This window comes from Prunus dulcis, chromosome 1 (assembly GCF_902201215.1).
Source record: "Prunus dulcis chromosome 1, ALMONDv2, whole genome shotgun sequence".
Classification (NCBI taxonomy): Eukaryota; Viridiplantae; Streptophyta; class Magnoliopsida; order Rosales; family Rosaceae; genus Prunus; species Prunus dulcis.
This window is the reverse complement of record NC_047650.1, coordinates 27,185,185-27,207,584: the sequence shown is the minus strand read 5'-3', so window position 1 is coordinate 27,207,584 and position 22,400 is coordinate 27,185,185. Positions and strand designations below refer to the sequence as shown.

General features: G+C 36.6%; 3 protein-coding genes and 3 long non-coding RNA genes across 6 annotated transcripts; 3 read left to right on the top strand and 3 right to left on the bottom strand.

The window, feature by feature from the left end:
• The first annotated feature begins 441 nt into the window (after positions 1–441).
• On the top strand, positions 442–2,085 carry LOC117614249. Its single transcript, XM_034342994.1, has 3 exons — positions 442–1,444; positions 1,599–1,658; positions 1,786–2,085. The coding sequence occupies exons 1-3, from the start codon at positions 700–702 to the stop codon at positions 1,926–1,928; spliced, it is 948 nt and encodes a 315-aa protein (XP_034198885.1). The 5' UTR covers positions 442–699; the 3' UTR covers positions 1,929–2,085.
• Positions 2,086–4,975: 2,890 nt separating this feature from the next.
• On the top strand, positions 4,976–6,433 carry LOC117616561. Its single transcript, XM_034345914.1, has 3 exons — positions 4,976–5,800; positions 5,905–5,964; positions 6,069–6,433. The coding sequence occupies exons 1-3, from the start codon at positions 5,050–5,052 to the stop codon at positions 6,164–6,166; spliced, it is 909 nt and encodes a 302-aa protein (XP_034201805.1). The 5' UTR covers positions 4,976–5,049; the 3' UTR covers positions 6,167–6,433.
• Positions 6,434–7,115: 682 nt separating this feature from the next.
• LOC117616562 (LEAF RUST 10 DISEASE-RESISTANCE LOCUS RECEPTOR-LIKE PROTEIN KINASE-like 2.5) lies at positions 7,116–9,408 on the top strand. The gene is made up of 2 exons (XM_034345915.1): positions 7,116–7,420; positions 7,644–9,408. Exons 1-2 carry the CDS (start codon positions 7,327–7,329, stop codon positions 8,171–8,173), a joined length of 624 nt encoding a protein of 207 aa, XP_034201806.1. The 5' UTR covers positions 7,116–7,326; the 3' UTR covers positions 8,174–9,408.
• A 4,076-nt stretch (positions 9,409–13,484) lies between these two features.
• LOC117615186 lies at positions 13,485–14,259 on the bottom strand. Its single transcript, XR_004583971.1, has 2 exons — positions 13,956–14,259; positions 13,485–13,794 (listed from the first exon to the last, which is right to left on the bottom strand). It is a non-coding gene; the product is annotated as an uncharacterized LOC117615186 (long non-coding RNA).
• A 2,047-nt stretch (positions 14,260–16,306) lies between these two features.
• On the bottom strand, positions 16,307–17,571 carry LOC117634729. The gene is made up of 2 exons (XR_004586821.1): positions 16,917–17,571; positions 16,307–16,815 (listed from the first exon to the last, which is right to left on the bottom strand). It is a non-coding gene; the product is annotated as an uncharacterized LOC117634729 (long non-coding RNA).
• A 1,231-nt stretch (positions 17,572–18,802) lies between these two features.
• On the bottom strand, positions 18,803–21,192 carry LOC117634733. Its single transcript, XR_004586822.1, has 3 exons — positions 20,923–21,192; positions 19,571–20,376; positions 18,803–19,226 (listed from the first exon to the last, which is right to left on the bottom strand). It is a non-coding gene; the product is annotated as an uncharacterized LOC117634733 (long non-coding RNA).
• Between the last annotated feature and the right edge of the window lie 1,208 nt (positions 21,193–22,400).

The window sequence follows — 22,400 nt, the reverse complement described above, 5'->3', positions numbered from 1 at the left end:
CACATGGTTCAAACTCAAAGATGCATTTGCCTTAACACATCATCCTCAGCTGGCATTATAACTTTTGTATTTATCCCTTGACACTTCCACTTGCGTTTGAATACCTCTACAAATGAAAAACGTGTGATTGGAGTGCAGAAAACAGTCTTGTGGTATTGCCAATGCCCTCCTGGAATTCAATTTTAGCCTTTCATAGTATTTTGAGAATGTTACCTTTTTTGTTGTTGGAATTTTGAGAATGTTACTTGGATGCTGAAACACGCATCGGAACTGCAAGTAAATCATTTGATCTTAGGGATATCTTAGGATTATATATTCATCTGCCCTAAATGAATCCCAACACAATTTATATATAGTCGACAACCTTGTATGTATGTATGTACGGCTGCACTATAATCTTCGACATATATAGTCAATACATATCCTAAACCAAATTTAAATGTTGGTTTCTTTATTTATTTGATCTTGACTTAGACTTTCTGGGATCCATATCTTCCGCGTAACGCGTTTCTGTTGGAATTTCCTTGTTCCTGCAATCATTACATTATTATCTATAGAAAAACACTGAAAACCCCCAACATGGAGCTGGACGGAAGCTTTAAGTCTTTGACCAACTCCTCCCACTCGTTGACTAAAAGTTTGGATAAAATCAGCACCATTCATTACAATTAGTTGTTCTGCTAATAAGGCTTGCAAATCATGACGAGGGCAAGTACTGCATCTTCTGTTCTCTATTCTGTGCTGCTGATTTTTTTATGTTTCGTTCGAGTTCAAGTTCAAGCAAGATATCATAAACAAGCCAATTGCTCTCGTTCGTGCGGAGAAATCCAAATCATCAAGTACCCTTTTCGCCTAAAGGGTGATCCATCAGGCTGTGGTGACCCTGACTATGAATTTTCCTGCGTGGACGACAGAACCATCTTAGAAATCTTTCCAGGCAAATTCTACGTGCACAACATTTCATATAACGATCAAATACTCCGTTTGGTTGATGTCAACTTTGCCAATGGAAGCTGCAGCCTTCCATCTGGCTCTGTTTTATCAGCATACGGGGACGTCAAGGATTTTCGATTCGGCGGATTTGTAAACAGCTCTCGCAGTCTTTTTCGATTTATGAAGTGCTCCAAAAACATCAGTAGCCTGCAAACAGCTGCTAATTATACAAGAGTTCCATGTTTGACAACAAACGGGAGTTACTTGTATGCTATTTATGACCGCGATTATTATTATCATCGTCAACCACAACCGTCGTGCTCGCTTATTTCAGTGGCGCCTGTGGATTTTGATCAGGACATTAAGTTCCCTTCTTATGAAGCTGTCATGGAACTTTTGCAGGCTGGCTTTGATGTTGGATGGTCGGTTGAGTGCAGGGATTGTTCTTTGGCTGGCAAGGGCTGTTTGGTAAGTTCATGGGATCAGCCAATCACCTATGTATGTTCAAGAGGTCAGTATCATGAGTGCGCATATTGCCTCACCTTATAGTCATATGATCAATTACAATTAAATTTAAGTCTCTGGATTATATGCATGTTCCTTTCTAATTTTTTTTGTTTCATATTGTTTTTTGTTTTTGTTTTTTTGTTTTAATGCAAGTGCAGAGTACAAAGAACCCACATCACTTCAAATTATCTTAATATTGGTGGGAATTGGTATAGGAGGTATTATATCTGTAAATACAAAAATTAACGTTAATCTCGTTTTTCTTGCAATGTTCGTTTATAAAATTCCTGTTGGATCCATTGGACGCTGCAACTGATAGCAAAATGTGTTTGTCTGCATTTTCAGCTCTAGTTGGTCTATTCTTTATAGTTCTCATATTGGTGGTCGTTATCCGCAAGTATCGGAGAGGACGAAGAAAAGCAGCCAAGAAGAAGCTGCAGAATCAGCAATGCTTGACACCAACAATCAGCAATTCTGGAACTAATTAACATGCTGTATATCGTGTGTGTGACCAAAAGCAATTTACTCTCTACTATATTTATGTCATCTCTTGTAATCTTATTTATCTATATTCACGTACGTACAGAGATATATGCTCAAGGGCTGAGCTTACATATCCAAACAATCCCTTTATTTTTCATAATTTATTTCATCTCTCGACTTTGACTTTCTGGAAACCATATCTTTTGCACAACGCGTTTCCGTAGGAAGTTCCTTGTTCCTATACACAATCATTGCATCATTATCTTCAGAAAAAAAATATAGAAAACTCCAATCGTTGACTAAAAAGGAACATGAATGGTACATACACAGATAACCTTATAAATGCATCACTGTCCAGACCAAGTTCTCAAGTTCATAGTTATTCTGCCAATCATATTCATGACCATGAGGAGGGTACAATATTCAACAACTAGTACTGCATCTACTGCTCTCCTCCATCCTCCATTCTGTTTGGATTTTTCTATTTTTCATTCAAGTTCGAGTTCGAGTTCAAGCAAGAAATTATAAACAGGTCAATTGCTCTAGTTCGTGTATATATATATATATATAGTTGCAGATTCATATTGACCTTGTTCACATACATATGTGAGTGGCTCATCCCATGAACTATGGGAGGCTGAAGCTTCCATTGGCAAAGTTGACATCAACCAAACGGATAATTTGATCGTCATATGAAATGTGGCGCACGTAGAATTTGCCATGGGAAAATTTCTAAGATGGTTTTGCTGTTCACGCAAGAGAGTTCAAAATCAGTGTCACCGCAGCCTGACGGATCACCCTTTATGCGAAAAGGGTAGCTGAAATTTTTGACTGCATTGGAAGTTGCAACTGATAGAAAAATGTGTCTGCAATTTTTTTTTTCCAGCTCTAATTGGTCTAATCGTTATAATTGTTATATTGGTGGTGGTTATCCGCAAATGTCGTAGGAGGCGAAATGCAGCAAACCTTGACGCCAACAATCAGAAATTCTTGAACTAACAATAACATGGTGTGTGTGACAAAATGAATGTAATTGAAATGTTCTTTTCTTTTGTTGAGCGTATCATCAAAATTCAAAAGTCTACATTTTAGATATGGAGGCTAACTGGGCCACTTGGGCCTATTAGCAGTCTACGGCTCTTTACATGGGCTATGGCCCCTTAGCATTATGTATTTATATATATAAAGTAAAAGGCAGAAAATAGTGAAACATTCAAAATACCATGAAATGTCAGTGATTAATGCAAACATTAAGAATTCAAATTATTAATTAAATGAGGATAATATGATAAATTCACACTTTTCATATTTAAAAAAATTAAAATTAAAAGAAAAAGCAGATAATGGATCATATTTTTATGGAACATAACTACCTATTATCTTTTTTAATTCTAAAATAAATTTATTTTATTTAAAAAAAATCTATTACAGGCGCGGAAGCACGTGCAGAGAGGCTAGTATTTCCAGAATGTTATAACCTCACATTTGGCTGCCGTAGCACAAATGAATTAATCAAAGTTTATTTTCCTTTGTTTTGCTTTCATTTGATGAATTACCGGCATATAAAAAAAGTTTACCTATCCCTCAAATAACAGTTCACTTCTATTGAGGGACACCATTTGTGGGCTATTACAAATTTTTTTTTTTCAATGATCCAAATCGTATATTTTTCAAGTATTCATTCATAGATCATCCTTGTTAAAAAATTAAACAAATCAGAAATTGTTAAGACATCTAATTGTGCCTAATAAAATTAATGAACATGGTACTTCAAAAAAGCACTAAAATTACAATCATTAATTCAATGGTCAAATGATTTCGGATTCAAGTGTTCTTTTGCAGAGATGATATTTGAAGGAATATCTAAAAGATGGAAGGTTCAAACTTTTGAAATAAAGTGAGTCCACAAGGGTGTCCCTCAAATAATTATTTGAGAGATCTTCCAAAAATAAGGTTAAGACTCCCTCTGTAAGTTCTCAAAAAGGCCTTGATATACCTTGGCCCTGAGATGGGATAGCCTCCCCTTCCCCTAAACTTTTAAATAGCAACAAATATATATTTATATATATTATCTTTTTTCTTTCTTGATGTGTAAATTGTAATTCAATTATAATGTGAAGCTTAATTATAAAGTTTGTATTCAAATACGATCATGCATCCCAAAATTATGCGTTGTTGAGTGCTCTACTATTTTCATTCCCTTTTCCTTTCCTAGTCTAGTGAGAGCATTTTTACTTATCACTTTAATCTAAGGTGTACTCTCACCATTTGACACATGTCCATGAACATAACTATAATTCCATAAATATATATACCTTGAATTAAAGTGATAAGTAAAAATATTTACCCCTGCTAACCGTCTGATTTTTCGAACTCATTACTGCTTCTTGTTGGTTGACAAAACAAAAGAATGAGGGAGAATTGCCTTTGACTTTGACCTTTGAATTCTTGTTGGTTGACAAAACAAAAGAATGAGGGAGAATTCCCTTTGACTTTGACCCTTGAATTCTGCAATACTCAAAAGGGTAGTTGCGTATCATAAAGTGCTATTGAATGAGTAATTTTTGGGTGTTTCGGGTACACCACGTGGCTGGTATACTATCAAATGGACAGAAGACATATGAAATATTTGCAATGTAGCCCGTCACATGTTATAAAAAGAAATGTAGTAAGTTAAACAATAATTACACATGTCTTATGTTTATTGGATGGTACACCAGCCACGTGATGTACCTGGAACATATAAAAATTTCTTATATTGAAGATAGATGTGGACATTTTTTCTTTCTCAAAAAAAAAAAAAAAAAAAACATTTCATCAGACATCGACTTTGACTTTCTTGAATCATATCTTTAGCAAAACCAGTCGCTTTGTATAAAAACTTCCAAGTTGATCCATAATCAACTTGTGAAGAAAGACAGAGTCACAAAACTCCAACACGGAGCAGAAAATTTTGACCTACTCGTATCCTTTGACTAACAGGGAACCACCAATACAGATCTCAGATTTCCTTATAAAAGCATCGTGCTCCAAACTTTGGATAAAATAGAACAGGATTAACACATTCTTGAAGATAATATCTCAAGTTCAAGTTCACAGTTATTCTGCAAATTTGTTGCAAATACCATGAGGACGGAAGAATCAAAAACTGCATCAACTATTCTCTACTCTCTTCTGATTTTTCTAACTTTCATCAAAGCTGAAGCAAGAAATTACAAACAAGTATGTTCCTCTTCTTCTTGCGGAGAAATAAACAACATCAGCTACCCTTTTCGCCTAAGGGGTGATCCATCAGGCTGCGGTGACCCCGATTATGAACTCTCTTGCGTGAACAACAAAACCATCTTAGAAATATTTCCAGGGAAATACTATGTGAAGAACATTTCATATGAGGATCAGGCACTCCGTTTGGTTGATGTCAACTTTGCCAATGCCAATAGAAGCTGCAGCCTTCCATCTGGCTCTGTTGAAAATACGGATGGGTTTGTCACAGACTTTCGATTCAAGGGAGTTGTGGACAGCCTTGGCAGTCGTTTTCGGTTTGTCAAGTGCTCCAGAAACATCAGCAGCCTGCAGGAAGCTGCTAATCATACGACAGTTCCATGTTTGACAAGAAATGGGAGTTACGTCTATGCAGTTTATGACGGCGACTACTCGTACTACAATCCTCAGCCATCATGCTCGGTTGTTTCATTGGCTCCAGTAGATCTTCTTCACGACATTAATTATAAGTTCCCTTCTTATGAAGCCGTCATGGAACTTTTGGAGGCAGGATTTGTTGTTGGATGGTCGCTTGAGTGCAGGGATTGCTCTTTGGCTGGTAAATCCTGCGTAGTAAAATCATGGGATAAGCCACTCACCTATATATGTGAAAGAGGTCAGTATGCATGCCCAACTTTATGATCAAAACTTATGTCCTCTGATTATCATTTTTTAATAACATTTGTTCTAATGCTTGATACTGTTTTTCTGCAAGTTCAGAGAACAAAGAACTCACAAGAAGTCAAGGAAACTTAATAATCGCGGGAATCGTTGTGGGAGGTATTATATTTGTGTATACACATTGACTAAGTTGTTTTAGTTTCGTGCGATTTTCGATTTCACTGGAAGTTGTGACTGATAGAAATCTTTCTCTGCATTTTCAGGTCTAATTGCTCTACTGGTTATAATTGGTATATTGGTGTTCTTTGTTCGCAAGTGTCGCAAAAGACGAAATACATCTAGTAGCACGGAGAAGAATTGACGCCAACAATCAGCAATTCTCGAACTCGGCTTCTATTCTTCACCCTCTACAGCTTAAATGTGTAATGCTCCATGATGTGACACCAAAAAGAATTGTGTAGATCAAAATTCGATTTATTTATATTTGTTCGTTTTTAATTATATTTATATATGTATAATGCAATTGTAATGTGAATCATCAAAAAGTCTGTTTCCTAGTGTCACTGAAAACTATATTGTAAACGTCCTGTTTTGAGATTTCATTGGTTATTTCATTCTTTGATCAGCATTCCTTGAGGCTTCATCACCTTGTCCTTGGTTTTCTTCAAAAGTTGCTCAATAGAATATGCTGAAAGCTCCCTGAAGGTGCAATCAAGCATTCTTCTTAACTAGAAAAGATCTTTATAACGTATTCTAAGGTTAACCCGTATATAGTTAAATACAAAAATTGAAAATTAAATAAAATATTTTTGTTGTTGTTGCTACTCGTTAGTGAAAGGGCAAAATACCATTCAAGAGGCTTTCTTGTATTTACTCACTCTTCTAATCTAACTTGGTACTAGTTATTCTTCTGCAGCACAACATGACAAGGAAAGACCTATTTATTGCTTCAGTTATTCTCTCTTCTGTGGTGATCTATCAATCCATCAATGAAGTTGAAGCCAGAATTCTTGAGCAAGTTTGTCCTTCTTCTTCATGTGGAGATATCCAAAACATCAGCTTCCCTTTTCACCTAAAGGGTGATCCAGTAGGCTGCGGCTATCCGGCCTATGAACTTTCTTGTGTGAACAACAAAATCATCTTGGAATACGATCCAGGAACATACTATGTCAAGAACATTTCCTATAATGAACGTTCAATCCATCTCACTGATACAAATTTTGCCAATTGAAGCTGCAGCCTTCCATCTGGATCGATAGATTCAGTGGATGATTTAACCGACGATTTTCCTTATAGGCCACTAGGGCATCTCTCATATATCAGTTTTGCAAACTGCTCCACAAACATAAGCAACCTAGCTTCTATAGAATTTCCTTGTTTCAGAAGAAATGGCACTCATGTTTAAGCTATTTACGGAGAAGGCCACTTACTGGCTCTCTTGAGCAAGAAAAATCCTGTTCTCTCATTTCAATTGCTCCTGCAGATTCTGTAGATGTCAAGTTCCCTTCTTATGAAGATGTCATGAAAGTGTTGCAGGCAGGGTTCAATCTTGGATGGTTGGCTGAGCTCCCGTATTGCCCTACATATGATACTTCATGTAGAGTAAATAATCCAGGTTAGTGTGCTTAACTTTTGACCAGACTGATTCTGTTTTTTCTCTTTAGTTTCCTCATATTTGCATATGACGCTTAAATGTTCAGGGAGTATTATGTATGGTTTGTATATGTGAGCTTCGACTTATTCTGGAACATTCCATTAGGTACAACTTTTATTTCGTTGACTGGTTCCCTTGAACTTTAAATAAACTTAAAAATAATGGTTTTCTGTTGCTCGTGCAGCCCTAATTCTTATTATTAGACATATCTGTGCTCCTTTGGCTATATTTGTGTTCCTCATCCACAAATATTGTACAACACGAAAGATAGTAGATAACAGGGAGATAGTTGTGCTGCACAATGAGCAATCCTTGATGCCCACAAGGTACTCTTACACTGATGTAGTTGCAATGACAAACAATTTTGAAGATAAACTAGGCCCGCAGGGTGGGCTTGGGTCAGTATATAAAGGGCAGCTTCCAGATGGTTGCCTAATTGTTGTCAAAATGCTGGAGAACTCTAGGTTCAGAGGCACAGAATTTATCAATGAAGTTCGAAAAATTGGTAGAATTCGTCACGCCAATGTTCTTCAGTGGGTGGGATTCTGTTCTGAAGGCTATAAGCAGGCTCTAGTGTATGAGTACATGCCTAATGGTCTCTTGCTAAACATTTATCCTCAAAAGAAGGAAGATTTCAGTCATTTAAGTGGGAAAAGCTGCACAAGTTTGCTCTGCTATCGCTCGAGGGATCGAGTATCTACACAAGGGAAGTGATGTGTGCATTCTTCATTTAGAAATGAAGCCTCAAAATGTCCTGCTAGACCACAATTTCATCCCCAAAATATCAGATGCTGGCCTTGCAAAATTTTACCTTGTTTTTGTTAGTACTTTAAGAGGAACAGCAGGGTACATAGCGCCTGAACTGAATTCTAGGAATGTTGGAGCTGTTTCTAGCAAATCACATGTTTATAGCTTTGGGATGTTGATGTTGGGAATGGCAGGAGGAAGAATGGATGTCAACCCAAAGGCAAGCAGCTAAACCGGCCGAGGGAAACTTCCGTTGTGGATTTATGACCATATAACTAAGGGATGAGACCTGAAAATTGATGACATGACTGAGACTGAGGCTGAAAGAAATTTATGTTTAGTAGGGTTATGGTGCATTCAAGCCAAGGCACCAGAACTAAAGTTGTGGATATGTTGGAAGGGAGCATTGGCAACCTGAAAATGCCTCCTAATCCTTTCTTATCCTCACTACAAGACATGCCTATAGAAGAGGATAATCCTTCTCAGTTGCTGATTTCTGAATCAATGGAGAGAAGCTAGGTAGCTAGCTAGCACAAATATAAATAAAAGTAATGTTAAAAGTTGGATCATATACCAGGCGTGAAATGCCAGCCGTTAGTAATAGTGATGATGTTTTCCATAAAATATTAGTGATACCTGACCATCATGTATACTATGACAATTGTTGGGCCTAGATATGTTTGTTTTAGCCCGATGGGCTAAGTGTCTGTATTGCTTCCTACCCCTATAATTTTTTTTAGTAAATACCACGGGATGTCCCCACACTCGAAGAGTGGGATTAATCATCGCTCGGAGTTCGGCTTATCCCTAGCCACAAAGTGCTTCTAACGGATTTCAAACCCCTACCATTGAGGCACCAGGTATCGCCAGCTGGAGGTGGCTTCTTGCCCCTATTTCAAGTTCAACCAAAGGGAAAAAAAGAGTAGCTACATGCCCTTGGCTGTATTCACGAGAGCTTCTATAATGAGGGGCTATGTTGAGGGTTACAATGAGAGGGTTCAATCCAACAGTCCAATGATAACTCTGTATTAGATCGAACCCCCTCACACCTCATTCTAACCCCTCACAATAACCCATCATTCTAGTCTCCCTGGTACTTTCACACCTTAATGCGATGAGATGAAAATGTTTACCTTCTTCTTCTTTTTTGGCAAAAAAGCGATGAGAATGTTTATATACTATAAATTATATCTGGGAACAAGATAAATTTACCGTAAATCATAATATATATATTTGTATTATTTCTATACAACTCACGTTGTTGTACTGATCATCATGAGTCACTGGCGTTTGTTAATATTATATATTATATGAATACAGGATATGTATGAAGGCCGGGAACAATGGTTGATTCTTTGCCAATTATGTATAAGATACTTGTTTCTGATTTTGGAAGAGACAAAAATTCGCTTCTGTCTATCAATTCTTGTAGCCCTCGATGGATTATCATTTGGTGAACAGCCTTATAACCCTTTTGCATAACTAGTATAAATTTTTGGCCAAAACATGAACTTCATGCTTCCTTTAAGTAATTAAAGATTGAAATCAGATGAGATAGAGTACCAAAGTGCAGAAAAAGAAAGGCATGGAAAATCCAAGCTGCCAAGCTTTCACAAAAATCAGATTCTGACTTTGAATCAGCATCTAGCTAGCTAGAAGAGCCAAGACACACCAAAACCCAAAAAGGAAAAAGAAAATTAAAGAGGAAGGAAGGAAGGAAACTAAAGTCATTCTTTTCTTTCTTCCATTAATTCGTGACAAAGCAAATAAATACATGATAGGTGTAAGTGATGCATGCCCAGCAGCATTACAAACAAACTAAAAACCAAACTAAACAAACTAGCTACCTCGTATGCATCCCTTACATCCCATGTTCCATAACATATTAAACATGCAAAAACAAAGACAAAAACAAAAACGAAAGGACAACTAAGAGCAAACACCAAGGTTAAGTAATAAAAGAAAATTATTAAAAGACCTACGTTGAGGTTAAGGTAAATTCGGACCGCTACCCTCAATTCCCCGCAATGCAATAATGCCGCTCTCCCGACTCTGCTCCTTGTGGTGTGGGCTAGAAATTCAGGAGAGCGCAATTGCAAAGCCTTGTTTGGTGTGTTGCTTTGCCATCACTTTTCACCCGTACTTACAACAGAGCCCTTGTACGCCGCGCTGCTGCGTCCGCCAACCACCACCACCACCCAAGTAGACAGAGCTCCACCGGTGGCTGGCGGTCATGGTCGTCGATGTTGCTTAGAAAAATGATCAATGATAAAGCTATAATTGAGATGAAAAAATGGTAAGTGCTGGGTAGGTAGCAAGAAAGGAGGACTAGAAAGAGTATGATGAGTATAGAGCTGAGGGGACATGATGGGTCATATATAAAGACGAGATTGTAGCTTTTGGTTGAACATGAGTGCCCCCCCATTTTAGTTTTTTATTTTTTCATATATATAAATTTCGTAAAAGTGAAGTTGAAATTCTTGGTCCAAGCTGGTTAAGGGCATGTTTGTGGGAAATGCAAATAACTCCACTAACTCGGTTTCCAAGGCTCTTGGAATTTTCATATTATTCTCATATGGAGGAGAGAAACAAAAAAGAAGAGAGAAGAGAAAAGAAAAGAAAAGTGGAATTGGATGGGGTTTATTTGTCTCTGTGTGTGTGTGTGTATGTGAACGTGGCTTGTTTGCGGCATACGAAGTTGGTGGGTGGAGGGTGGAGGTTGTTGCAATTTTCCCACTAAATAAGCTCCTCATCATCCTCAACAAAAGTCAAGCTCAAGACAAAAGTTTTGAATGGGCAGCTTTTTAGATTTATTACCTTATAATTGTTTGTTTAGGGTTGGGAAGACGCAGTGCAGTCGGGAAGAAGTAGAGTGAGTGGGTCATTTGATAATTTCATTTACATGGAAGCCTGTGCATGCATGGATGATGGAACTTCGAAGCAGACAAATGGGCCGAATTTCAGCAAATGGATGATTGAGCAATAAAACACTGTTTTCTTTTAAAATCTATCACCATTCACCATTCACCACAAAAACATCAACTTAAATCTTTAATTATATATTCAGCGAGATTTATAATGATGGAAGAATATAATAAATCAGTAATGCCTTCAAACTTTTTGGTCATGCATTGCTATGTGCCACTGCCTTGCTTCAAACTTTCAAGCCAAATCATTATATTGCAGAGGTTTGCAATCATCTCCACCTTTTCAAATCAAATGTCTTTTAAAAGTTCATATATATACACAATATAGTTGATTTGGTCTGCCTGCCTTCAAAGTTCAAATTCAAACAATCCTCCTGAAGAAACTTGGGCTGCTTCGGGTAACAAGTTATCAAATATTTTTATGATATTAAAAAATAAATAAAAATTATGATAGTTTGTCAAATGAGATGGGGATGGCCAAGGCCAACCTTTGTGGTTTGAAAAAAAATACTTGCGCATGGTAGAGAGGGATGTTACAGAAGCACCACTAGTGAATCAGTGATGGAGACAGCGACTCCCACCAACCTGTGCGGGATTGGTTTAGTTCCGTATTATCATCATCATCATCATCATCATCATCCATTTATTTCCAAATATAATTAAATAAATAAAAAAATAATAGAGTAGCAAAAGTGAAAGAAAGAGAATCTCACACCGCTGACTTATGCTTCGTCTTTGTAGCTTTTGCTTTTTTCATGTCATGGAATGGACGTATCCATGGCAAAGTGATTTGTGTCATTTTACTTTGTTTGTTGTTGGTTTACTTGACCCCAAAACCAACCTAAACCATCTATCAAAACTCCTGTGATCTTTGATTGATCTTTGATCCAACAGTCAGTACTCCAGTATGATGATTGATGTGATGAGAGATGAATCTGTTCAAAGTTGACACTGGGATGGAGCAATATATAATATATGGGACCCATCATGCATTAGGTTAGCGAGGGCCCCAGCAGCTCCTAGAATCCGAGGACTAGCATTTTCCATGATCATCGTTTATTTACTAATTAATTAAACTCTTCTGAAGCAGCAAGCAAGCACAATATTTTACGTCTCCATTACGTCATTTTTACATCAACAGACTTACTTGATAATGTTGAGACTTGAGAGTGAGTTTTCCGAGTCCGAACGAACCCGCCAGCCAGCCAGAACAGGAGAGAAAGATAGAGCAACATCCAGAACTAGTGAAGAAAAATACAATCATTGGATACTCGAGATAGATAGATATCTGATAAAGCGCCATGTGTCCCTTGACTGTCCAGTGATTGGTGGACAGGAAGCGGCGCGTGAGGCCTCGATAATAGTCCATCTCAGCTAAGCTCAGCTAGCAACAAAGCGTGGGTCCCACACACAGAGACATAACAGACACAGCGCCCCAACCCCGATCCAATTTGATTCAAAGTGCTTGTATATACGGCGCCCCATTGGACCAAAAAGTAGCGTCCAACCGAGCCTACACGCACGCTTCCGCATTGGATCCCTCGTAGTAGGCTCATGGACCTATACATAATACAGCCACCCCTAGTTAGTAAACAGTTACTTTTTACTTTTATTTTATTTTTTACTGTGTCACTGTGTCACTGTGTGTGGTTAATGGAGTACAACAGGATGGAGTGAATTTGTTGCTTTTTTGGAAATTCGGGATAAAGTCCGTCTCCCTTTCTCTTGCAAAGTTGCATCATCATATCATATACTGTTTCTGTTAGAGAGATATGGGGTTTCCTTGTTGGAAAGGAGATGACAACGACTGGACCTTCAACTGGACCAATTACAGGCCCACTTTTGAGATTTCCGTTCAAGTGGGAACTTGGTAATTGCGTTCAAGCCCGGTTTGCTTAGTGGGCTTTTTTAACTTCAATCCAAGAGAACTTGTTCAATCAACCCACGAACACATGACGAGGTGAGAGAAACAACTCTCTCATTGATTTTCGTTGAATAAAACAAAACTTATACATGTCATGTGATCTGCTTTTGTCGTGACTCGTGCTGGATGGATCAGGATCAGAGTCAGCAGCAGCTCAGCTCAGTATCGGATTTCAAAAGCTTTCGAATCCGCATTGGTTGCAACTTTGCGTGATGCTTACCTGTTTTGCAAAGGGAGATAAGATATTGATTCCAAGTCCAACTCAGAGTCTCACTCTCAGACAAACTATAAAGATTCCTTACTAGCAAGTTTCAGACACGTCTTGTCAGTGTCACCTCAGTTAATTTTAACGGTGGTTTCCATTTAGCAGGACTCAAAGGAAACCACACTTTTCTTGGTCATTAATTAGATCAAAACGTTTCAAGGATTGACAAGAAAAGAGAAAAGCCCTTTCTCTTCTTAATTTGCTTGTTTATTAATTCCAGCAAAGCTGTTGAACCCCCTTTCTCGTGTTTAGCTTCGGACTCGGTACAAAAATAAGCATTCAAAACTTGTCTCATTGACTGATTTTTGGCTGCCGCTGAATACAAGTATTTAGTTACATACAAATACAACATCTATTCATCTCAAGTTCAACAAAACCTTGCAATGACTTGGACACAAGTTCCACCTCCTTCAATCACTTGTTCTTCTTCACCAACACAACACTTTGAAAACATCTCCACAATTAATTGCACCTGCAAATTATCATCAGTAAACAAAATCCCACGCCGCCAAGATCAAAGCACAGATCCAGTCAATATATAATAAGTCACTAGTTTTTCTGTTTCTTACAAACAATATTTCTAAATCACTAGTAAACAACACCACAAAGAAGAGTTCAGGAATGAATTCAAACCTCAACACCTTCTGTTTCAACCAAAAATTCTAACAAGAAGTGGAAAGGGAAAGGGAGAAACCTAAGGAAATTGCAGGAATGGGTGGAGTAGGAAAGAAATTTGTTCCCTTTGAACCAACCAAAGAGATCCATTCTTTTCCCACTCTCCCACTCCAACAGCATCCTCAAGCCTTTCCTATCCCCACCCTTCTTTCAACTCTCCTCCTTATCCTCCTCCTTCCATGGCTATGGCCTATCTCCCCTTTCAGCTTGGCTGCCTCTTTTGACCTGCTCAACCCTCAATATATATATAATATATTGGAGAGAGGAATGCCCTAGCTCCCCTTACATGTCCAATAATAACATCGCAAGTGGATTTGAATTTAAAAAAAAAGTTATGTTATGAACTTTTTCTCTTTTAAAAAATAAATAATAAAAAAATTAAATGTTCAACTATTTTTTTAAGAGTTTAGGATTTTTCATCAAAACCAAATGGATTTGACGCGACATGTATGCGGAGTGTACATGTTCATTAATAACATACATAGTGGATTTGAATAAAAAAAATGTATGTTTTGAAAATTTTATCTCTTTTTATTAAAATAAATTTTAAAAATATTTTAAATATTAAACTATTTAAAAATATATATTTCTTCATTTAGATCCACTTGATATTTTCTCATTGGCTATGTGTGCACCACATATGTGTTATGTCAGCAATTTAACAAAAAAAATTAACGAAATCTCACGGTGAGATCAAATTAATGAGTAAGGTATAACATAAGGACCAATAATGTCTATATATATAAAGGTACTAATGAAGACTAAGAATTAAGAAGACGATAAAATTCAGACGAGTTTTGAACAGCTAGCTGGTACAAATAAACAAGGAAAACATAGGGAAAAAGAGCACTAGGAACATAAATGAACTAACAGCAAAATCCTTTGTTGGTGATTGGAATAAACCGCATAAATGAACTAACAGCAAAATCCTTTGAACAGCTAGCTGGTACTAAAAACAAGAAGAGGAAAGGGAAAGGGAATAAACCTAAGGAAATTGCGAGAGTGATTGGAATAGGAAAGAAATTTGTTCCCTATGAAAATTGAAATCAACTAAAGAGATCCATCCTACTCTCCCACTCCAATAACTTTCTCAAGCCTTTCCCATGCCCATCCTTCTTTTCAACTCTCCTCATTATTCTTCCGTGTCTATGGGCTATGGGTGGTTGGGTGGCTCTTGTGACTTGTGAGCCGCTCACCCCGCCCTCACTACATAATATTATATTGGGCAAAATTATAGCAACAGTCTCTCGACTAAGACTCGATTTTAGTTTTCGTCTCTCATCAAAATTGTTATAGTGGTACTTCAATTAGATCTTGCTTTGCATCTTTAGTTCTTTCTGTTACATCACTAGTCCTTTTATTTTTGTCGTTTTTCCGTCAAAACTCACATATCAAACACATGATAGATATTTTATGTGTAAATAAGACTTTTACCTAGCAACCACCTCGTTTTACCCAAACCCAACCGCATGCCATCCTCTTCCCCCGAAATTTGCCCATCCATTTACCTCACCAATCCAAACCATGCCAGATGGGTCAAAGAATCCAGCACCTTCTGGTGACAAATTCCAAGTCTCCTCTAGTATGTAAACTACTTCCCCTTCAAACCATGCTGGATTTTATGTGGATATAGTAAAATGCATCAGCATGGTTTTCTTTGCCTCCAACCAATGAGGTGTAGCTCAACTTTGGGTGGCTCAGGAGCTCCTTATCCTCTTCAAAAATCAACTTCCCCAATCACCCACCCCTCCTTTCCCACAGGCTCAAATGGGGAAATTGGGTTTTTGTTTTTCAATGAGTTCATTTATCTAATAAATATTTTATAAGAATTTCCCCATTTGAATTTCATTTTGACAAAAAAATTTAATTCATTTAACTAAAAGAACAATAATACAACATGAGTTGACAGAAAAACCAATAATACAATGAGTTGACAAAAAAACCAATAACGCAACACGAGATCTAATTGACGGATGATAATAACAAATAAGTTTCGCAACACGAGAACGAAAAGTAAAGTCGAATATTATCTGAGGTTACTACAGTTTTGCCTATATATCGGAGATGGAAATCCTAGCTCCCCTTCCACGCGTCTTCCAAAACCAATCCACAGCAATTAAGAACCCTTACCAAAAATAAATTTTGTTCCAAACAAAGCTAGTTTGAATTTCCTTTTCTAACCCTTTATGCCAAGCCAAACTGGTGTACCATACCTTACCTAATTTTTAAAGCTTCTTTACTCAGAAGATGATTAATATTTATAAATAAAAAATTATCATTTTAACTTTTATTTTTGATTGGACCAAAAGTTAAACCAATGAAAAATTTTCTATTAGGCCATCTTTGGACTGCGTAATCCCTTAACCAGAGAAAGAAAAATAGTTTTGATCTCTCTCCATATTGACCACCACCACCAATGGGTATTTGGTCGGTTCATTAATATGGTGAAGGGTGATGCAGAGTCGAGATCAGCCTTTGGATAAGAAATCGCCGCTAAGAGTGGGATAAGAAATCACAAACTTTAAAATACTAACGAAAACTGATGGAAGTGCAAAAAAAAAACCCTAGTAAAGTATTCAGAGATGATTCTTCTGATTCTGAGCTGCAAAGACATTTCTCACTGATTGTTGTTAACAATATATCTCAGATTTACGTTTGAACCTATGGCATTAAAAGCCTTAAACCCCATTATTTTCTGCGCTATTGCCTCGCTCTCTATCACCATCGGCAGAGCTAAGCTCACTTGACTTGTGACTTGTATAATTCATAAAACATCGGCCTGGGTATCCATCGACGCTTCGGTATTTATTTGAAGGATCTGCAATGCAAATAAAAGTTACAAAATTTATAATTTTCAAAACAAAAACAACGCAAATTACAAAATACATCTTCAAGATAAGTTATTGCTAGCTATAGTACCAGCCCATAAAACGAGCAAAAGGGCAAAGAAAATGGAGAACAACACTAATGAATCACCCAAGCCACCTAAAGATCGGAACATGAACATCAGAACATAGTTTTAAAACACAGAAAAGAAGACAAATCAGTATTTCAGTTGTAATAAGTCAATCTCACAGAGAACAATGACGCATCAAAGTGGGAAAAGGTAGGGAAAGAGAGCAACTGTAGGAAATAATAGGAATGGGAGGTTTGGGAAGAAGTCCTTTTTTGTGTTCCTTGTGTAATAATATTCACAAACACTTGGGGTGCATGTTTTTCCCAATCCTCCCATTCCCCTAACTTCCTACTGCAACTGCCTTTCCCCCTTCTTCCCTTCTTCTCTTTTCATTTCACTCTCTCTCTCTCTCTCTCTCTCTAGTGAAAAAACAAGAGAGAAAGGGAAAGGCAGTAGGCTTAGAAAATATTTGGAATGGGCGGGGTTGGCAAAGAAACATGGGTTGTTGAGTCTTTTCTTTTCCAACACGCTCATTCCAAAAACTTCCTAAACCCTACTATGCCTTTCCCACCCCTGTTTTCCAGTTCCATCATCTGCTTCAAACTTAAAATGGCTTTGGGTTTTATGGGGATGATGGGACAGTCAAAGCACCCTTCTTTGCCGTTTGATATTTTTCAAAAACTTATCCCAATACGCGTAAACTTATCAAACACGCGTTCTGCATCACTCGTAAAATATAAATAAATGAATATTGATTTATTATTTTTCTTCTCCTCAAAAGAACAATAATAAAAAGTTTCTGAACAGAGCAGAGCATTCAGACGGACTTGACCCCACAGATTTCGTCCTCGACTGGAACCCAATGCTTGCTTGTGGTTTGGGGGATTCGTTTTTCCTTCTCAAAAAGCAATGTCATTATTATGTTTGTACACTCAACTACTCTGTTTCCGACCCAAATATTGGAAATTTAATACAGACATGTCAGAAAGGAATCAATCACGGACCACGGTAGGTATGAATATGAAAATTGTACGAAAAAATTAGAAGAAAATGCATGTAGAATTTAATTGATTTAAACTGATAATATAATAAGTTAACAAACAAAATATGTAAAAATTAATGAAAGAATATTAAATATACTATAATTATTTATTTATTATAATTTATTATAATATTTTATATTTTATATATTGCATAGTAAAATATATAAATGACTTAATACCACATAGAGTTCTTATAAGAATAATGCTACACTTACCATATTATTATTCCATATTTTCATACCATATGATATGGCATATCTATATCATATGCCACATCAATTAAATAAATAAAAATAGAAAAATAAAAATTAATATTTTACATTATGTGATATGTACATATCAATTGCCACATCATGTAATATAAAACTATAGTATAAAAAATATGATAAGACTAATATTATTCTTCTTATAATGTTCCAATTTAAATTATTTACACTAACACTTCTTGAAGTTTTCTACTTTTTCAAAATACTCCTTCAGATTTTAGAAATTACAATAACACATTCTTGAAGTTTTAAATTATTTTAACAAAATTCATTTTTATTAATTTTTAGGAGTGAAAACAAACTAAAACATCAAAGGGTGTTTGTGTAATTAAAAAGACTGAAAGGGTTTTGTAAAAACATGAGAAACCTCAAAGGAATATGTTCCAAAATATCCTATATCCGAAAAAACAATAACATTCTTGATATTTCATCCATATTATCAATATTTTAGTCCTTAAATTATATTTTCCTCTATCTTTTGCCTTTCAATTCAATGTGGGAGTTGATTTTTAGGTTAAATGGTATCTCATTATATTTGGTGATTTGTATAGAAGCAGCTTATTAGTTTGTTGATAAACGTGATCAGTGGTGGAATTTGTAAAAAGCCAGCCCAAATGAGTTTAACAAATTGATAAAAATTGAGCTCCATCCCCATGTGACTTCCTTCACAAAATAAACGATTGTCCAGATATAAGAAAAGCAAGGGAAAGAGATGAACCCAATTAGGAAATCATTGGCATGGGAGGAATAGGCAAGAACTACTTATACATACATACTTCAAACAGAACCTGAAGTAGTAGAATATATAATAAATATTTCTTGCCAAACCTCCCATGGCCAAAAACTTCCTCAAGCTCTTCTCCCTTTCCCTCTTCTCTCTCTGTCTCTGTCTCTGTCTCTCTTTTCATCTGGAACTGAAAGGAACCATTCCATTGATGTGAATTGAACAAATTATTTTGGAGGGGAGGGGTTCAGCCTTTAAGTATCGGTGGCGTGGACTGGTTGGTGGAATAGAATAAAGGCACTGGCTCCATAATAAGAAAAAGAAAAGTTAAGTCTTTAAATTATTTATTATAATAAAGAAAAAGTAAAAGAAAACAAGTGGAGCGTGATTGGTGATTTGACAACTCCATAAAAAAACAAGAGGAGCGTGTAGTGATCCGTGACCGTGAGCCCTTCATGTATTTGTATTTACTAATTCCAGAATCACGCAGTGTCTGTTGGGATGGGAAGTGAGAGTGACCATATATTTCATCACAAAACTAATCTTAGAAAAGGAAAAAAGAACATGGGAAGTGAAGATCCAAGTAGGATGAGTTCACGAAATCAAAACAATTCAAGAAACAGAGACAACCAAATAAGGCTTACCAAACTCTATTTGTCTTGTGTTGGGTTAGGTTGGAGAAGAGAAAGGAATAGCTGGAAATCATTGGAATGGGAGGTTTCGGAAAGAGTTTAATATCAAAACTTGTATGAATATTATGTATTCTTTCCGGCAACCTCTCACCCAAAAATTTCCATTTCCTCTTGCTGCCTGCTTTTGATCTCCTTGTCTATGTATTTGAGTAGTAGTAGTTATGAGTAAAGTCACTTTCCCTCTCCCATATATATATATTTCTGAGACTAAAACTCTAGAAGAAACCAGTGAGGAGACTTATGTGTTTTTCAGGGGTTAAAAAGGTAAATATCAGCAAGGCATTTTTGGGGACTTGTTTTTTGTTTTTTGTTTTGGTCAGACGGTAATGGAGAAGGTTCTTGGTAAATGGAGAATACATTTTACAATCGAAAATGAAAGCCCAACAATCGGCCCAATGAAAACCCAAAAGACGAAAGCCCCGGAAAGAGCCTACCGAAGAATTGTTAGATTCAGGGAAAAGAAAAAAAATTATATAACACACACGTATTTGGGAAAAGTTGGCACATTGATAGCACTATTAATGTAGCAATACCATTTGCGAGCGTTCAATCGCAGCTGAAAAACCCAATCATCTTCTTTTGGAGAAAAGAAATTCCGAATGCCCTCGAATTCGAGGAACTGAACTCAGGTTGAGCTTATAATACAAGTGATGGAAACTCAACAATTGGCATGCCACGTCTTTGGTGGAGGTAGAGCCAAGGGCAGTTCCCATTGCAGGGCAGGCCAATATCTTGCTGCCCACATCTCATGTATTTAGCTGGCAATGGCATCGCACTAGATAAATCTTAAGTTGAGTTATATCAGAAGTTGAGCATTATTTATTTCTTAATTTGAAAAGTTTGGGAGCCATCTTTTCTGTTGCATGATAATGAAAACGGCCTCACACTTATCCAGTTTTTTCTGTCCTCTTACGCAAAGGAAATAATAAACTGCTTATGAAAGAAGGCTATTTTCTTTTATATATATATGGGAAATAGAACTTACAGAATTAAATTACATAATCAAGGGGTAATTAAAACCAATAAACTTGGGCTGGCCACTGGCCAGGCAGCGAAGCGAACCAGTCTTGTATGTTTCAGTTACGAATATACAATTGATATCACATCAAGAACAACTATAATTACGCGTCATAATAAATCAATCAAAGGAAAGAGAAATATGAATCTGATTCACACTTCTTTACACTCTGTTTTTTTTTAGCTCAATTCAGTTTCGTCCTACAATAACGTAAACTTAACAGAAATATGATTTATTTTAGATTAAGAAAAAAGGAAAATTAATATGAGAGACCAAGCGATCTTACCAACTTACCAGCAGCATCTGATTGCACAGAGAATAGTCGGGAAAAGGGTTGGACAGGACAGCAAAGGGGAAAAGGAGGAGACCGAGGAAATCATCGGAATGGGTGGAATCGGTAGGAAACGAGTTCATTCAGATATATGATCAAGTTTTCTTACCAAACCCACCCAATCCCAAAACTTCCTCAACCTCTTTCTCCCTTTCCCCCTTCTCTCATCTAGCCTCTTCTTTTATTTTCTTTTTCTCTCTTTCCAATAGCGTCGCTTCGCTTCTTCGTAACAGCAGCAACCCTATTTTAAATATACACGATGGCTTGCCACGTAGCCCTACCTCGATCCCATTTTCTACTAGTGTTGTAATTTGGACTGGTTCATTTGTTGTAGAATGAACAAAACTTGGGTCAAGTGTAGTCCACAACCCCAACTCACTAGCCCAACACCACCCCCAATTTTTTTTAAATCTCTAATATCTTTTACTTCTGCAACACTAAAGTTTATTTCTTTGATCGGATTTCTAATCCAAGTTTGGTTTAATATTTTCGTACGAGTTAAATTCTTTTCCTGAGATTCATCAAAAAAGAAAAAGAAAATTCCTGAAAAATAGCATAGTTCGTTTCAGGTAAGAAATAATAACAATTTGCTAGGATTAGTGGGCCTAAAATTCTTCCCTCCTCTCGTCTTAGATCAGTGGTTGGGCTAGACTAATCGGAAGCCCTTTCTTAATATTACTGCGCCTAAAATTTTCTCCATCTTCATTTGGGCAGATAGCCTAAGATGAATGGGTTTCTGTTTTTCCCGCAAAATTCATTTATGGCATGTTTATTAATTTGTAATTAAATTAGTAGGAATTGAATTAAGAATGAGTTGGATTGAGGAGAATTAGATTTTGAATTCCTATTAAAATTATTTACTAAACCATATGAATTGATGAGAGTTAGATTTTGGATTCCTATTAAAGTTGTTTACTAAATCATATGGATTTTGGGTAGGAGTAGTACTAATTGGAAGCCCTTTCTTAATATTACTGCGCCTAAAATTTTCTCCATCTTCACTTGGGCAGATAGCCTAAGATGAATGGGTTTCTGTTTTTCCCGCAAAATTCATTTATGGCATGTTTATTAATTTGTAATTAAATTAGTAGGAATTGAATTAAGAATGAGTTGGATTGAGGAGAATTAGATTCTGAATTCCTATTAAAATTATTTACTAAACCATATGGATTTTGGGTAGGAGTAGTACTAATTACTAAAATGTCTTCATTGTTAGGTTAAAGTGTACGATAAATTTTAAAAATTTAAAATTGTGTGAGGATATAATAGGTAAAAAAGATGAATTCCTAATGAGTTAGTTCTCTATGAATTAGAATGCCACATCTCACCCAAGAATTGAACTCCTTCAAAATCAGGAATTTAATTCCTAATTTTGTATGGGCCCCACTTACTTTTCAATTCTTTGATGTGAATTAAACGCAAGAATCTTCCAT

What these genes read in the sequence shown, in the direction of transcription:
- LOC117614249 (XM_034342994.1), top strand. Translation starts at nt 700, where the DNA reads ATGACGAGGGCAAGTACTGCATCTTCTGTTCTCTATTCTGTGCTGCTG. An exon ending in CACCTATGTATGTTCAAGAG is followed by an intron (nt 1,445 to 1,598) that starts GTCAGTATCATG and finishes ATGCAAGTGCAG; the next exon opens with AGTACAAAGAACCCACATCA. An exon ending in GGTGGGAATTGGTATAGGAG is followed by an intron (nt 1,659 to 1,785) that starts GTATTATATCTG and finishes CTGCATTTTCAG; the next exon opens with CTCTAGTTGGTCTATTCTTT.
- LOC117616561 (XM_034345914.1), top strand. Translation starts at nt 5,050, where the DNA reads ATGAGGACGGAAGAATCAAAAACTGCATCAACTATTCTCTACTCTCTT. An exon ending in CACCTATATATGTGAAAGAG is followed by an intron (nt 5,801 to 5,904) that starts GTCAGTATGCAT and finishes CTGCAAGTTCAG; the next exon opens with AGAACAAAGAACTCACAAGA. An exon ending in CGCGGGAATCGTTGTGGGAG is followed by an intron (nt 5,965 to 6,068) that starts GTATTATATTTG and finishes CTGCATTTTCAG; the next exon opens with GTCTAATTGCTCTACTGGTT.
- LOC117616562 (XM_034345915.1), top strand. Translation starts at nt 7,327, where the DNA reads ATGAAAGTGTTGCAGGCAGGGTTCAATCTTGGATGGTTGGCTGAGCTC. An exon ending in ATGTAGAGTAAATAATCCAG is followed by an intron (nt 7,421 to 7,643) that starts GTTAGTGTGCTT and finishes TTGCTCGTGCAG; the next exon opens with CCCTAATTCTTATTATTAGA.